The sequence below is a fragment of the Triturus cristatus genome, chromosome 5_1 (assembly GCF_964204655.1).
Source record: "Triturus cristatus chromosome 5_1, aTriCri1.1, whole genome shotgun sequence".
NCBI lineage: Eukaryota > Metazoa > Chordata > Amphibia > Caudata > Salamandridae > Triturus > Triturus cristatus.
In genome coordinates this window covers 299,989,612-300,006,331 of record NC_140587.1, presented here as the reverse complement: position 1 = coordinate 300,006,331, position 16,720 = coordinate 299,989,612, and the positions used below count along the sequence as shown (strand labels likewise).

General features: G+C 43.6%; 1 protein-coding gene across 1 annotated transcript in view; it reads right to left on the bottom strand.

Annotated features, from left to right (window-relative positions):
* ANXA13 (annexin A13) overlaps nucleotides 1-7,927 on the bottom strand; it is a 164,739-nt gene extending 156,812 nt beyond the window's left edge. Inside the window, exon 1 of the mRNA XM_085604991.1 lies at nucleotides 7,659-7,927. Within this exon, the coding sequence (XP_085461117.1) occupies nucleotides 7,659-7,673 (15 nt within the window). The 5' untranslated portion in view covers nucleotides 7,674-7,927. The remainder of the gene's footprint in view (nucleotides 1-7,658) is intronic.
* Nucleotides 7,928-16,720: the final 8,793 nt, after the last annotated feature.

The following is a 16,720-nucleotide window of genomic DNA, read 5'->3' as shown; positions in this document are numbered from 1 at the left end:
ACCCTCACTTGTGAAAAGGTGATGGGAGGAGCTGCTGGAAACGCGCAGTCTTCCTCCCCAGCACGAAGAGAAAAGTCACCCTAAGTTTCCTGGGGATTTGAAAGGAATAACCCCTCAAGGGATCAGCCAACATTTAACTCCTCTTGGGCTGGAACTTTTTTTCTACAGCTGGAGGAGGGTTGAGAAGTGCGTAATGGAGTGAAGGGCTGAGTAGGGGATGTCTAGAGAAGGGCATCCCTGGAGGTGAAGAAATGTAATTGCACTAAAAATGCTTTTACTAATGTTATTTCTTTTAGAGGAACTGAAGGTCGCATGTGTAATGTGAAGTACTTGTGTGAGGTGATGTCATAAGCAAAGTGGGGTTATGTTGCCAGACATTTATCCTAGGGTGTATGGCTGTATATGCGTAATCCTATGATTTTATCTGTGATGCCTTTATGGGCTGGAATTGCAATGCATTCTAGTGATCCACAAATGTGATGAGTACTGTCATTCTAAAGTGTTCAAGATGATGTGCATACATGGGAGTGGTGGTACTAGACCCCACCCCTCCTGCGGGAGGGGTGGAGATGTTATGCATTGTCACAAAGTAATTCCAACAGCTTATGTATATTTGTAAATTGGTGCATAGTATTGAGTAGTGTGTGTGTTTAATAAATGTACTCTTACTTTTATAAAGCAAAGTACAGACTGGACAATCAATTATTGAGTGTTATTTTTGCGCACCTGCAAATGGCGATTACTAGCCCACACCAACTCCCTTGAGTAAGCCTCAAACTGCTCTGCAACGCTACCCTCTGAGAGTCAGGCGCTGCAATTGGGTGTTTGGTTCCCAGTGAAGGACAAATGGAGTCATGTTATTTGTGCAGGCCTCACAGATGCTGCCTCGTTTTCCAACAGAAATGTATGTGTGTATACTGGGCTCCTTATGGATAGACAAATGGACACGGATGTCCAGCTACCATATACATGACCATGTGTGCATGATGCATTGAATCAGCCCATAGTGGCCCAAGCAATAGATCAAGAGATCACTATTGTGAAAGGTCCAGGCTCACCTTTGGCTGATACCATAGTTCAATCAATGAATGCACTTACTGCTGAAGTATCTTAAAGCGTTAACGGTTTGCACCCCAGTGTTGCCAACTGATAACAGAGAGGTCAGGTCGTGTTTCCAGTTCTCAAAGAGATCTGCCACTCATCACTACGAAGGGTGCTGCAAACCTTTATAAACTATCATTGTAATACAGCTGGCTGGCATAGTATATTACTTTAATAACTTTATAAGGTTATGGAACTCCGAGGCGACTGCAAGATCCTTATAATATATGGGAGAGTGTGCTTTATTCCATAAAATACATGACCACACCATCATTTTTCCCACAAACCACTTAAAACCTTGGTGCGTATCTCTTTCACCTGAAAGCTAGAGCATGTTTGCAAATATGAAGAAGAAAAATAGTTCTTCTAGTGCAAAATTAAACACATCAAAAACATGTTAGATATTTGTTGAAAAAAGATATTATAAAACAGTTCAATACAAGTCAGTTTTAAAAAAGCTGCAGGAGTTCGGAATGTGTACAAACATTCAGAAAGATTCTAACTTTTTTATAATTATCTAAGGAATGCGAAAAAGAAACATGTTCTTTCTGCTAGTCACTGTAAACTAGAAAAATAAAGCAGAAGAAAGAAAAGCAACTTTTTATTTTCGTTGCATTAAACAGCTGCTCCATGACCTGACCAGCCTTTCACCTCGGCTACATTTTCTGGCAGCAGGAGTTGTGATGTCAGAACTTGACTGTGATAACTTATTACAGTTGAGTTCTGACGTCTTTTCTTTATAATCAGCAACTTGTGCGTCACAAGTTGCCGATTATAAAGAAATCAGAGCCAAAAGTTTATGTGTGGATTACAGAAACTCCTGTATTATAGCATTGTTATTTATTATTGTATAGTACAGTTAGTCTATTGAGCCCCCTCGGGAATGCATCATTCCCCTGTTTTCAGTTTTGGATAATTTCTAAACTGACATCTGAAGACCAGGTCAAAGCTGTAACGAGAACAGAAGATTACCATAGTCACAAAGAACATAATACATCTCCTCTCAATAATCAAGGCTGGATGCAGCAGTCGCACCTCTTTCACTTGCGTTGGTGGCCAGAGGAAAGGGACACTCCTTCCTATAGCCCCAATGCTGCTCAACACAGGAGGGAGCGACAAGGAAAGGAAGAAGAACAGAGAACCAGTGCACAACAGTCGCCTTTGCAGCCAGACTTCCACAACTCTGCGTGTCTGGGTGCGACACCCATAGGAATATGGTAGTCAAAATGCTAGTCCCATTAGACCTCACTGGTTGAGGTATTAATTTATCTGCCATTTGCCAGTAGCTCAGAACATCGCAACTCACCTTGCTCTTTGCCTCCATTAGGTATTTAATTTAGGTCAAATGTGAAAAATCTGCACAAGATCTCAATTAATAATAACACAAGAGAGTTTTACCATCACCCGCCCAATCTTACATTAAGGACACCCCCTCTCCAAAAAGTTTCAAAAAGCCTAAGCACAGCAGCGGCTCTAAATATACTTTAAAAAATGCTGTCACCTTAGAAGTGCTTGGTGCAGATTCCTAACCCACGCCTCCTCTACTGCCCTCAACAATGCTAGCCCACCTACTACTGGACTACCCACCAAGCTAAACAAGACCTCTACTCAGGGCAAAATACAAATGTTATTAACTATCCTGTGAACTTTGTAGTGTGGTCAAAAGCATTCACCAACCCTGAGTGCACCACAGCCAACATACCCCGCTCCCCCACCAAAGTACTCTGCAACCCCCATGGCTCCTTCTTTATCAAAAGAGCTGCAAACATCTGCAACAATGCACCGAACACCTTCCCCATCCCCACACACCCTCCTCTGCTGTGACTGAAGCCCTTCCCTCTCAGTCTTTCTTCTTCTCTGAAACCCATAGTGATCTTGCTACTTTTACACTTAAAAGCTGTAGACCAAGTAAGGACCCTGAGGTCCAGGCTGACACTGTTGCCTATCACTCCAGATCCTTCACCCCCTCCCTGACAGCTTTACCATCAAATGTCTCCAATCTGGAAAAGTTCCTCCTTCTCAAAAGCTTTTTGGTCTCTTGAAAAACCCCATCTTAACCCAGCAGACCCCAGCAACTACCACTCCATTGCAGGCCATTTATGGATATCAAAAATACCAGAAAGAGAAGTCACATCCCAACTCTGAACCCACCATGAAACCAACCATGTTGACCCCAAAGAGTTGTACTGTTGCCCCAAACATGGGACAAAACCAGTCTCCTGAACGTGGTATACTATGACATCCTCCAAACGGTGGATGAAGTATCTCTCTGCATGCTGTACCTTCTTGACCTGTCCGCTGCTGTTGACATGGTACACCATAATATCCTCTTTCATTAGCCCATGTCTCCGACCATTATGCACTTTGAGTCACATCCTTCTGTAAAGACTGCTCACAAGTTGCCAGACCAATCCCTTCCCCACCCTGTTTGGTAATGTGTGGGACTAATCAGATTTTGCTCCTATCACCCCCCTCTTTAATATCTATGTAAGCTCCTCATTGGCCTCATTTACTCCTTCAGTCTCCAATTCTACTCCTGTGGCAATGACACTCAGCTCTACATGAGAGTTAAAGCAACTGAAAACCAATTGATCAATATTGCCAGTGGCCTCAAAGTAATAGAATCATGGAAGAGACATATTTACCGAAAGCCTAGTGGTTCGAATACTGAAATTGTAGCCCTGGAAGCCCCTCACCATTTGAAGAAAATCAACTTCCTTTGCACCCCATCCCCCCTTTTTCAGAGACAATGTGCTCAGCAAATCTACTACTAGAAACCTAGGCCCCCTCTGGGACGCTGGCCTCAACCTCAGCTCTTAAACTGGTTTAGTACTAATATCAGCTTTCCTCAAACTCGAACGGGTCAAACAACTTTCCCTTCCATGCCCAAAATACAATGTGCTGCTATAGTGAGCTTTCTAGTCAACTTTCGCCAAGATTACTACAACTAATACAGCTTGCCTTCTTACCAAATCAACAGACTCCACAAAGCCCATAGTACCGAAGTACGCCTGATATATGCCTTGAGCAAAACCCAGCACGCCATACACCATGGGAAAAATCTCGAATGGCTGCCAAAAAAAGGCAGGATTGCCTTCAAAACCTTCTGTCTCACCTTCAGATGCCTCAAGGGCTCCACTCCCACCTACCTATAAAAGAAAAGAAAAAAATATGCCTTCATGGACCCTTGCTCTTTGTACACTTCCAAATCCAGAAGAGACAGAGCTTCTCTGTGTCTGGGCCCCACTCGTGGAGCAGCCTTTTCCCTGCACTGGTGGCCACCACCAACCTCCTCACTATCAGGAAACAGCTGCAAAACGACCTTTTCTAATAGTGTTGAAGGAAACCTTCGTCAATGCCCGGATAGCCACCAAACGTTTCCCCCAGGGAACTGGGAGCCTACTATTGAGGCTTCAAAATACCCATGTGTGCGGATATCTTCTCACACAAAAGGTAGGAGTGGCAGAGTCCTCTGCATGTAGGTTTCTGAATTAGTGGCGTCCCTGGGGTGGGGGTGGGACCCTCGGCAGGTGGAGCCAGTTCCCCATCTGCTCTGTCCAGCTCCCCCTTGTGCCCCACTCCCTGATGACAGTGGCAGCCGGCAAAAACAGGCACTGCTCTCTCAGCCTGGTAACAGTGATGTTGTTCCTGTTTTTCACGTTGTACTTACTCTTGCATTCCTAAGAGTATTTGCTTTTTCCAGGATTCTCTCTATTACTCATATGTAGTGTGTATTGTGAAAAAACTCACGTCTATGGATCTACGTGAATTCAGGTTCTATTGGGTTTTTACAACAGACCACGATTGAGAGCTGTGGAGTTCAGGCTAGACACAGTGCGTCTTTCTCCCAATGGCCTTCAGTTAGTCAAAAGGAGTTCAGAATACATGCTCATCCAATCCTTGGACTCTCTGCAGAGCGCACAGAGCAATGGCCAAGTATGCCAATTGTAATTGTGATTCCATGCGTGTGAAAGAGGTGCACAGCTGCCAAAATATTAACAGTTCAAATGTTACAGAAAATGCAGTACCTACAGGTGAGTGGGTGTGTTGCGTGTGTGAGGGGGTGGTGAAGTGCAGGAGAGTGAAAAGAAGGTGTTGGAAGGAAAGATATGCGGTTGTGATATGCAGATATCAGCAGAAAAGGTCATAAGTGTGTAACTGAGAACCGCAGGGAAAGTGGTGTGAACGGAACAGAAGTGACTGAGACACTCCGAAAACCACTAAGATATATATATATATATATATATATATATATATATATATATATATATATATATATATATATAGTGCTTAATTTGAGCCAGTTGTTGCCAGTGGGGCCACATGCACTCATTTTTGGGGACCGACAATTTTTTTGTTCAGCAAACGTTCTTAAGAATAGGAGAAGCAAAAACACACAAACAGGAAAGAAGGAGGAAGATAAAAAATTTAAAACATTCACAAAGTGAGAAAGGAGGGACCAGCAATAGCGAGATAAAGGAACAGGAAGATTCTGGCAGTGGATACAGGACTGCTCTGACTTGGTCATTTGCGGGCAGTGATTTGGGGGGGGGGGAGAGAGAGAGAGAGAGAGAGAGATTAGAATTATCATCTCAATTTGTTATACACTTTCCCATAATCTTTGGATTTCACAATATGCCTCTCGAGTGCCTCACTCAAAAAGCCGCTAGAGACACCACTGTTGTGAGTAGCATTTTGTAGTAGTGAGTAGGCAACTCTAGTACTTATTTGTGTAGTACAAAATGCAGTTTGAAGAATTAGGCCCTCGATCTATTAACCAACAAGAATGGAATGCAAGCTTCACAGCCACAAGGTCTTAACTCACTGAATTATCTCACCACTGCTCGACACTTCCTCTATCTAGCAAACCACCTAACACAACACTGCAGCTGTAATCCTTTGTGTGGACTTCAGATAATGTCCAGGAACATGAACACAAAACACCGGGCAGAGTTTGAAGCACGCTGTTCTCTAAATTCCGCCTATTCTATGTCACATTACCACTATGAGCAGCAAATCAATTATTAGTCGTGTTTTTTGCGGGTAACGGATGCTCTGCAGTGTTTGGCTGCCTGAGATCACACGCCCTTTTATAAGATCTACCAAAGGGCTGAGAGAATGATCACTGATGCGCGCCAGACGTGTCCAACGTGACTGTGCTGACAAACGGGCGTATTTTGTATTTCCCTGAGTTTTTCTTGCCAGTCCAGAAGACAATCGGTGGATCCTACATCTCTCTTGCTGCGTGGTTACTGAAGCAGGCGCACTGGAGTGAGCAATCCTGGTGCATGAGGTTGGATGTGAGCACCCCACTGACAGGTCATGTCAAACACTTAGATAAAATAACATAGTAAGTCACTTGTCAGCGTATTTGTTTAGGACATACAATTTATAAACCTATCTCTAGCTCTTATTCGCCCAAGGAATAATAGTAAAGACGGTTATATATAGCGCACCGTGCCGTTTCTAAGCGCTATATCCAGCATGTCTTTCTGCTGTTTTCATCAGTTTAACGGCACTCCATTTATCGACCTCATAATGATGAAAGGCTGGGGGGCCAGGATTGAAGCTCATCACTTGCAGACTACTGCAGCAGTCAGTGACTTAAACCCCTAAACCACATGGCAAGCATTGGTTCACTACTACCTCCAACCCTGTTTTAAAATCATATAAACTGTGTCTTCGAAAAAAAACATAAATACATCTTAGCATGATATTAATATAAACACTGCTTAGTTCTCATTTTACTCCATCTCTCTTTCTCTTCTTTCTCAATCCTTTCCTCTCCTTTCTCTTCTTTCTTTCTTTATCTTTTCCAGTCTTTTCTTTTAAATGTTTTCCTTTCTCTGCTTCTTTAGTGGGTTTAATATCCTTAGTAATTGTATTATAATGTAAGTTCTACTGTCATTGTTCTATGTTTATTATGGATTTCTATTGTTGATTTTAAACTCTTCAATAAAAATATTAAAAAATAAAATTAACACTGTTTCTCAATCATTTTTCCCCCCGGAGTTTTTTATAGCTCCAACTTGAGTCGAAGGTGTCAGAGCGCTTTACATGAGCACCAGTTGCATTAGATAAATACACAAATACTATTTACACACAGGGTAACAGCTCGGTGAGTTAAACGCCCTCCGACCATGTATGTTGATCATCAGGTCACGAATCTGAATTGAATTTGTATCCTTAGGGTTCGACAAATTGAATATGGTTAAATTGGGTAACACAATTATTGCCAGTACTTCCAATTAGTGGAAGTGAGGCATGAAGCGCTTTATGAAAACCGTGTTATATTTTTTCAAAACTTAAGTGGGGCAGGCACTCACGCATATCTCTCTGAAACCACGGAGCACCATTTATAGATTTACATTGAATGTATACGTCGTGCCAGGGACAACCCCCTTTCAGAGCAGCTACCGGGAGTACTGGTGCCACGCAGGCTATGTGAGCATCCTTCCTGCACGGGGTTCCTTAAAATCCCTGAATTTTTCTCCCGCTTCTTGTCCGCTGTGTGCAACACAAATACACGTTTCCATCACGGCTGTTGAGGTACTCACGTGGAAATTGCCCATTTCTGCTCGGCTTCTGTGCGCGCGGTGTTTGCGGAGCTCTCCCGAAGAACAAAGCGGGAAATGTAGCTGTCACGTTTTATAAGATAATCTGGTTTAATAAGTAACTGTTTCCATTATCTACCTCCATCCGTTTATGGACATGTAATATAAACTCGGAGTTTACTTTACCAGGCAGCCTGACTGCGTTCACCGGCGCCTCTGCCTTGCCTAGATCTGAACACTTTGGAAGCATTCAGCATCCCAGACCCCAGTGTGGTGGGATCAACATTTGTAAGCAGGTTTGTAAAATAAATTACCAAGTGGGATGAATCACTCCGGTAACTTTAATCTACACTTTTTGCTAAGGTGATTCACCTGTGGCAGGGCACCTGGTCACATCCGGTGCTTATCGGCCACTGCCCTGCCAAGCCCGCCAGATCGATGAGACTTCAGCTGCCATCGGACTGTGACGAATCGGGGCTCTATGTGCTGTCGAATGTCTGATTGTGTGTGTTTGTTTTTATGTTTTTTTGCCACTCTTCAAGTTTCTACAGAAGCCCACCTCAAACTGATTGTTCACGTCATGTTTAAGATGGAGACTGCCTGGAATAAAATGGCTGTGCTCAGCAGACCGGAAGCAGACTTTATAACCGGGGTTCAGCTTTCGGTCCTGTTTCACCTTGCCTTAAGTAACGCTCTGCTGGCATCAGTCTCTCAGATCCATCTGACTCCACTGAGGAGAGGCCTCCATACATAACCACGCCTCATCCGAGGTGTTTGCAACTACAAGAGGATCACACCAACTCTCACAGAACCTCAACCACTTCCGCTGTGGAGTTAAGACCAGCTGCACCATTTACAAAGTAGTCAACTTTGGCACTGCAGCACACCTGGTGACCAAGACTAAGGGCCTGAATTTGATTTCTACGGACGGGCTACTCCATCACAATGGTAATGGCTATCCCGTCCGCCAAAATATAAATCCCATAGGATATAATGTGATTTATATTTCGGCAGATGGTATGGGATTTAGATTTCGGCAGACGGTATACCCGCCACCCGCTGTGACGGAGTAACCCGTACACCGAAATCTAAATCCGGCCTTAAGACCGCAACCAGCACAACATGGGACCAATCACTCGCTCTGACACAACAGGGAGCCAAATGTCCCCCCTTTGTTTATATCTGCTGGGCACTGCCATGGTAATGTAACAGATAAAAAAGAGATTTCTCATTTTGCAACCACAGTAGGGATCAGCAACTCGAATTCTTATGTACAGAGCACCTTAGAGGAGCCAATGGGACTGAAGACCGTGGCTGTGCTTGGTTAACTCTCAAATCATCCTGGCTGCGCCCCTACGTTCCTCTCATTAATGTGAAGAGCCCCCTCAGGGAATGTCAAGTCTTTCCCTGTTGGAACCATTAGATCATAGCACCATGTAAGAAATGATGTCCACTTGTGTTTTGGGTGTTCGCTATTCCATGATTAGATTGCATTTTTAACTTACACATTGTTTACCAAACACAACAATGTCTGGATTCCCCACCTGCTAACAGTATCCAGGATGCCTTTTAGACCCCTTCAATATCTGTTTATCCAGCAACCTGGGTGCAGGTGAGCAGCCGTCAGTTACTTCAAAGTAATATAATCTGGGGAGCACATTTACATCCCGATGAGAACTCACACTGCTAAAACAAAGGAGATACAATAAATAAAATGTCAGTGCTGTAACCTTCAGAAACACAATCATGTCAATCTACAGTGATGGCTTTAGCTCTGGTGGCGCCCGGTGCAATAACGTTTGTTGGTGCCCCCATTGTCCACATCCACAGATTCCCTCACTACTGATGCAGCGGTAATTTCACAGAAATTTCTGAATGCAAAACCTCATTACCTCCAATTCACCGCTGGAAAGGTACTGGACCCTTGCCACTGTATATTACCTTCAGGAGACTTTACATAAACATGAAAAATAAAAAATGCATTTAATATTTAAGCAAATAAAGAGAGTTGTGAGTATTTTTAAAGGTTTTTTTTTTCGTAGTTAAAAGTGAAGTTTTTCTGACCCTTTATTCATTAGTCAAATATCAATCAGGTTACAGAATTTTGAAAACAAAACAAATCTAATTAATACAGAACATATTTTGGGTTGCATACAAAGCACTCCATAAAGAAGGGAATAAGGCATCAAATGTCAGTCAGAATTCTTTAAATAGTTCAGGAATTATAATTCAACAATGAGTTATGCAAGGCTAATCAATAATTAATAATTGGCAAAAATCTCCCATAAAGCGAAATTAATGCATAAGACAAATACATCTTTTCAAAACTAATTAATTAGTGAAAGCATGAACTTAAAAGTTTTAGCGTCTAATATCTAAACCTGTTCTACCCAGCTCCACTCTCTGCCCTGGTCTGATCAATCTGCCTGTCTGTGCCTAGGAGCAAGACAGCCCGCCCTTCACAAGTCCACAGAGGAATGTGATCTGCCTTGCCAAAAATATGACGTGCAAGTACTTCACTGAAAAAAATATGAGCAAGAACCCCCACCTCTCCTCGGACGCAATCTCCTCCCAGGCTGCAGAAATTTCCCTCCAGGTTGCACCCGCGACGTTTCTCGTACCTTTCCCATGTGATGTCTGATCTCATCTGTCTCTTCTCCTCTCCTCCCTCTCAGACTAAGGCCCAAGGCTTAAAGAGAAGGCACCACGCCCCCTAAGAGGTCATTATTTATACTCTAATTCTTGGCTGACTACACTAATAATTGTTGCAGTTTTCAGTAAAGCTTGCACTTGATTGGTTACCATAGATGATATGAGGGTCTCACCACCCTGTTCTCATTGCAAATCCGGTTTTAGCAAAAGAAGCGTTAATGATAAATATAATCATATATTTCAGCAACATTTACTAGGAAAAATGTTTCAGTCCAGTTTCCTGCATCCTGTGACATCGCACGCAGGATAAGCACATTCCACAAACACTGGTACTTTGGCAGAATAGCAAGAATTTAGAGTTCACAGTGGCCTTGAACTAGGTCTTCACTCAAGGCAAGCTGGTATAATCTGCGCATGCTCTCAAATTCAGCACCATTCTCAGCCTTGCTGGATTCACAGGCAGCCATTTTATCTTAGGCCCAAAAATAAAACAAACACAAAAACAGTATTAATTTACGAAATAGAACCCATTCTGTTTATCTTCCCCCATACTAATACCTTGTATTATTTTTCCTAGCAAAAGCTATTAGTTTAAAGCAGCTTTTCTATTATTTGTGCACAACAAGCAAAAATGTGCAACATAGCATAAAACATGCACTAGTGCAAATTTCAAAGTGTACACAGTTAATACACACTCATAGCAACATGCTCTAATGTTTTAGATGGCTTTTCATGCAAAAAGCTTTAGCCCCACGTGTAGTGTTTGGCGAATGGTTAATTAACACACATTGTAAGATGTGTTTTGAACTGAATATGCATTGTTAATGTATGCAACAAAGCCAACGTCTCTTAAGACAGGAATAGGGAGTGTAGATTACAAGGAAAATGAGCTGGGAAGAGAGAACACATTCAATAGTTATTTTCACAGCTAAAGAGGCCACTAAATTCACAAGTTTTCTCTACACTGCAAAAACACATGTTCATTCAGTACAAGCATTTCAGACTGAAAGCATTGACCAGGCCTCATTTCATCTCTTTCATTTTGAATGCACCAAAGTGGACCTTTTAAAAAGCATTTGACTAGGTCTCATTTCATAATCTCATGTGCCATGTGTTTTCCACTTACACCAAAATCTGCGTCATTTAAATGCAGTCTGTCTGAAGCACAAAAATAAAGCAATGCCTAATCTTGATGAACTCTAGCTCTATCACTACCACTCTCAGACAGAGCCCCTTTTGTCTCTATAGCCCCTCCCTCACAGGTGTTTCATTTGTTTTATAGCACTACTCATACCAGTGTACGGTGTCAGAGCACCTTACATCACACACACACATATTATAAAGAATGAATGATAGGAGTGTATGGGAAATAAATATTACATAAACCAAAGAGTATGACAAGGTGTAGGAGTCACAGACTCAGGATTTAAAATGTAACACAGTGGTTGGGGATGGCTTTACTAAAAAGAATGTATTTCTACCACTAAAAACTCTTTTTAGCAACATTAGGATAATTAAATACTGGGGAAAAAATCATAACGTTCTTACCGATACCTAGCAGTCTGCATTCAGCTCTTTGATGATAATTCATAGCTCACAGTGCTATATTTGGACTGTAACTCATGTTATGTAATGTTGATTTGTATAGCTCACTAATCATCCAAAATGGTATTCAGGTGCTTGGGCAAGGTGTGTAGTCCTAAGGTGCTTATATGAACAGACAGGACTTCAGCTTCTTGAGGAACTGAGTAAGTGTGGAGGAGGCTCTGATGTGTTGAGGGAGGTTATTCCATGTCTTGGGTGTGATGTAGGAGAATGAGCGACCTCCAGTTTTGCATTTGTGGATGCGGGGTATGTGTGCGAGTGAGAGTGAGGCAGAGTGTAGGTGTTTGATGGGTTGGTGAAAGTGTATGCGGCTGTTCAGGTATTCCAGTCCAGCGCTGTGTAGGGTTTTGTATGTGTGCATGAGAAGGTTAAATTGACTGCGCTTGTGAATGGAAAGCCAGTGAAGCTTCCTGAGGGGTAGTGCGTTGTGTTTGAGGCGTGGGAGGTCAAGTATGAGTCTTGCGTCTGCGTTCTTGATGGTCTAGAGTCATGAACTGCAAGTAACAAAAGGATCTCTCTGACAAAAGCAGTAACGCACTGAACTATCTACATAAAATACAATTCTGTGATCAGCATGGTACATGTACTTTGAAGAAGACACATTAACCGTTTGTGCTACTACTTTATTTATGAGTCAAAACTGCCACTAGACAAAATCCCAGTTCTCTCTGAAGCAGGAAAATGAATCACCAGAGTTATCTTCGATCAATCAATCAGGGGAATTGTAAGCACGGTACTCACCCGTAAAGGTCTCAAGGTGCTGGGGGGGGGAGGGTCCGAAGATCTGTTACCTGAAGAGCCAGGTTTTGAGAGTTTTCCTCAAGGTGTTCAGGGAGGGGGTGCGTCTGATGTCCGCCGGTAGCTCTTTCCAGGTCTTGGCCGCAATGTGATAGAAGGATCTTCTGCCTGCTCTGGCTCTGTGGATGCACAGGGCATTGGCCAGTGCGAGGTTGGCAGAACAGAGGTTTCTTTTGGGTGCGTTGAAGTTGATTCTGTCGTTGAGGTATTTCGTTCCATTGGCATTTTTAGGCGTGGGTGAGGATTTTTAAGGTGACACTTTTCTCTACGGGGAGCCAGTGGAGTTTTAGTTGGTGTTGGCTGATGTGTTTGTGTCAGGGGATGCCGAGGACGAGTCTGGCGGTGGTGTTCTGTATAGTCTGGAGTTTGCGGAGTAGGGACTTGTTGATGCCAGTGTAGAGTGCGTTTCCATAGTCCAGTCTGCTGGTGATGAGCTCGTGGGTGACTGTCTTCCTTGACTCCGGGGGGTCCATTTGAAGGTCTTGCGGAGTATGCAGATGGTGTTGAAGCAGCTGGATGTGACGGCGTTGACCTGGCGGTTCATGTTGAGTGAAGAGTCGAGTACGATGCCGAGGTTCTTGTAGTGGTCTGAGGGGGTAGGTGGGCTTCTGAGGGCGGTCGGCCACCAGGTGTTGTCCCATGCTGAGGGGGTGTTTCTCAGAATGAGGACTTCTGTCTTCTCGGCTTTGAGTTTAAGGCAGCTGTTGGTCATTCAGACTGCAACGTCTTGCATTCATTTCTGGAAGTTGAGTTTGACGGTGGTGGGGTCTCGAGTGAACTGGGTGTCATCGGCATAGGATACGATGTTGAGGCTGTGCTGTCGGATGATGGCTGCGAGGGGGGCCATGTAGATGTTGAAGAAGTTCGGGCTCAGAGATGACCCCTGTGGGATTACGCTAGTGATTTCTGTGGGGTGGGAGAGGAAGGGTGGTAGTCTGATTCTCTGGCTCCTTCCGGTGAGGAACGATCAGAACCAGTCCAGAGCTGTTCTTTGTATGCCGGTGTCGTGCAGTCTGGTGACTAGTGTGCAGTGAGAGACGGTGTCGAAGGCCGCTGACAGGTTGAGTAGGATAAGGGCTGCGGAGTGGCCTATGTCCAGGAGGGTGCAGATGTCATCTGTGCCGGCGAGTAGGGCTGTTTCGGTGCTGTGGTTGCTTTGGAATCCAGATTGGGACGGGTAGAGGATGGTGTTCTCTTCAATGAATCGTGTCAGTTCCTTGTTGACCATTTACTCTGCTACTTTGGCTGTGAAGGGGAAAAGCGAGATGGGCCGGTAGTTCTTAAGGTCGGTGGGGTCTGCTGTGGGCTTCTTGAGCAGGGGCCTGACTTCTGCGCGTTTCCGTTCGTCTGGGAAGGTACCTGTTTTGAAGGTGGTGTTGATTGTGCATTGTAGTTCGGGTGTGATGGTGGCTGCAGCTCTGTGGTAGATGTGAGGAGGGCAGGGGTCGGTGGGGGCCCCCGAGTGGATGTCTTTCATGGTTGAGGTGGTATCTTCGGTCGTGATCGGTGTCTAGTTGGAGATGGTGGGTTGGCTGAAGCCCCTGGGGGGTGGGGGGGCGGCAGTGGCGTCTAGAGGATGGTTGACCAAGTTGTCGTAGAGGGCTTTGATCTTGAGGTGGAAGTAGGTTCCAAGTGTGTTGCAGAGGTCTTGGGACGGGGTGATGTCTGTGGTTTCCCTGCGTGGGTTGCTGAATTCCTGAATGACACTGAAGAGTTCTCTGGAGTTGGTATAGTTGGTGAGGATTCTGTTGTGGATGAAGTTCCTCTTGGTGGTTCTGATTTGGTTGTGGTAGTTAGTCATGGCATCTTTGTAGGTGGAGTAGTTTTCGGTAGTCCTGGTGTTTCTCGAGTTCTTCTCCATCTTGGCATTTTATTGTTGCCTGAAAATTGCTGGACAAACAAGGAACCATGTAGCAGGTGCTTTTAAACCCATAACAGATTTCAAAACACAGTGCTCCCACCCCGAGCTCAATTCCTGGTGCAGTGGCACCAGTCGCACCGCCCTAAAGCAGCCCTGTCAATACACATGCACAGATCTGCCAATCCAAGGTGTGGAGGTCATAATTGCAATGGCTGCTCCTTTACTCTAACCAAGTCCCCATCAAATTTATATATGTGTTGCATAGCCTGAGGCTGGTGTGATGAGTGTGTGATTTTATCTTTTTCTCATTAGATGTGTGGAATGTTACACCTACTGTCTGTATATAAATACTCATCACTGCTAGGAGTACTGTTGTGCCCTTCTTATTCTTTTCATTTGCTATTTATGTCCGTTTTTAGGTTTTATGCAGTATATGTATACGCAGTGCAGGCGGAGTAATTGGACATATCTGAAGCGTACAGCACATAGATCCAAAATTGGGCATTCCTGAGCCACCATTAGGGCACACCAGCATCTATCACCATGCTGCTGTGATGGATTCATGGTTGGACATGGAAATTGACACAACCCTGTTATTTGTTTTCACACTAGCCCCAATACTGTATGGAACAATCAAACCGAGTGACTGCAAGGGTGGTTTGGCAGAGGTCTTCTCATCCTAGTTGATCATGTGCTTTACATGGTTTATGAGGATAATATCCTTAAAGAAATAACTTTTCTAATTTCTTGCCTTGCGCTAAAGTATTCTCACAGAACTTGTTAAAAATGATTTGATGCAATAGCTAATACATGTATACGTCCCTATTTTAACAGCTTAAGTTCACTGGCTTTCTTCAATTGGTCTCTTTAAGTCATTGGCTTCAGACTTTGTCAATCATGTGTTGGCTCTGCCCAGCAAAGCGTTCATCTCACACCTAATGCTATTGGCTGTTGGAGAGTATCCTTCCTATTCTATTTTAGTGCTTGGACTGCACTGGATGAGGGGCTACTTTACATGCATAGTCCTCTCAATCCAATTCCTGATGGACCCCTCCCGTGGGTCTTGCTCTACAGTGCTAATGGTGGGTGCATTAGCACATTCAACCCACACTTATGGGCTTGGGCAATACTTGTACCTATATGAACCTCTGACCTATTGTCATAACAGCCTCCCCTTAAAGTTTGGATAGTACACTGGAAGAAGTTACAAACTCAGTGCTGAAGATCTAGACCTATTCTCCAGCGGGAAACAGCATTTACAATGCTCTTTCCACAACGCAGTGCTATTACAACGCAGTCGTTACAAAGACCGCGTTGTTAGTACGCAATACCTGTACATCGCAAGTCATTATCACGACTTTCTGTAGGGGGTGCAAAGGTATTGGATATAAAATTCAACACCTTCCCTGCTGTTGCCCAAACTGGAGTAGGATTAGTAAATAATACTATTCCTAAGTCCAGCGCACCCCCTACAGCAAGTCATTGTAATGACTTGCGATGTAAAGGTATTGCGTACTAACAACGCGGTTGTTGTAACAATAGCGTTGTAATAGCATGCGATGTATTCGCATGCGTTGTAACATGCTATATTCTTCTCCAGCTAGCTTTAAACAAGAAGACTGGCTGTTGTAAGTGAGTAACTTGTTTTTGAAAGAATAGCATGTTACCCCCCAAAACTCTTTTATACTTAGTGTTGCTTTCTTTTAGTGCAACAAAAATTAATGCTGAACTTATTTTTTTCAGAACCACAGTCAATATGTTGGTGTGCTCAAATTTTTCATTCCAAAGACAACCAAATTCGTTCTTGAATCACTTTGACATCTTCATCAGATTTAGTTCATTATTTTGAATTATCTAGCTAAACTGGTTTGAGAATCTACATTTGTCTACTTAATTGCAAAGTTATTTTGATGCTACTGTTCATATACCACATGTAAAAAGAACAGATGATGGACGGAATGCTGAACAAATCAAACGTTCAACCCCTGTCACAGATCTGGGTTACATCCATTGTTTCTTTGCATACCATGCCATTCCAGTTCAGGCTGGACTGTTCCCATGAGGAGCAGGGTCTAGACTGATTTGCATATGGCTGGATCCAAACTGGGGTGGTGTGGTGAGCAAATGAATGATGGATTGAACCCAGATC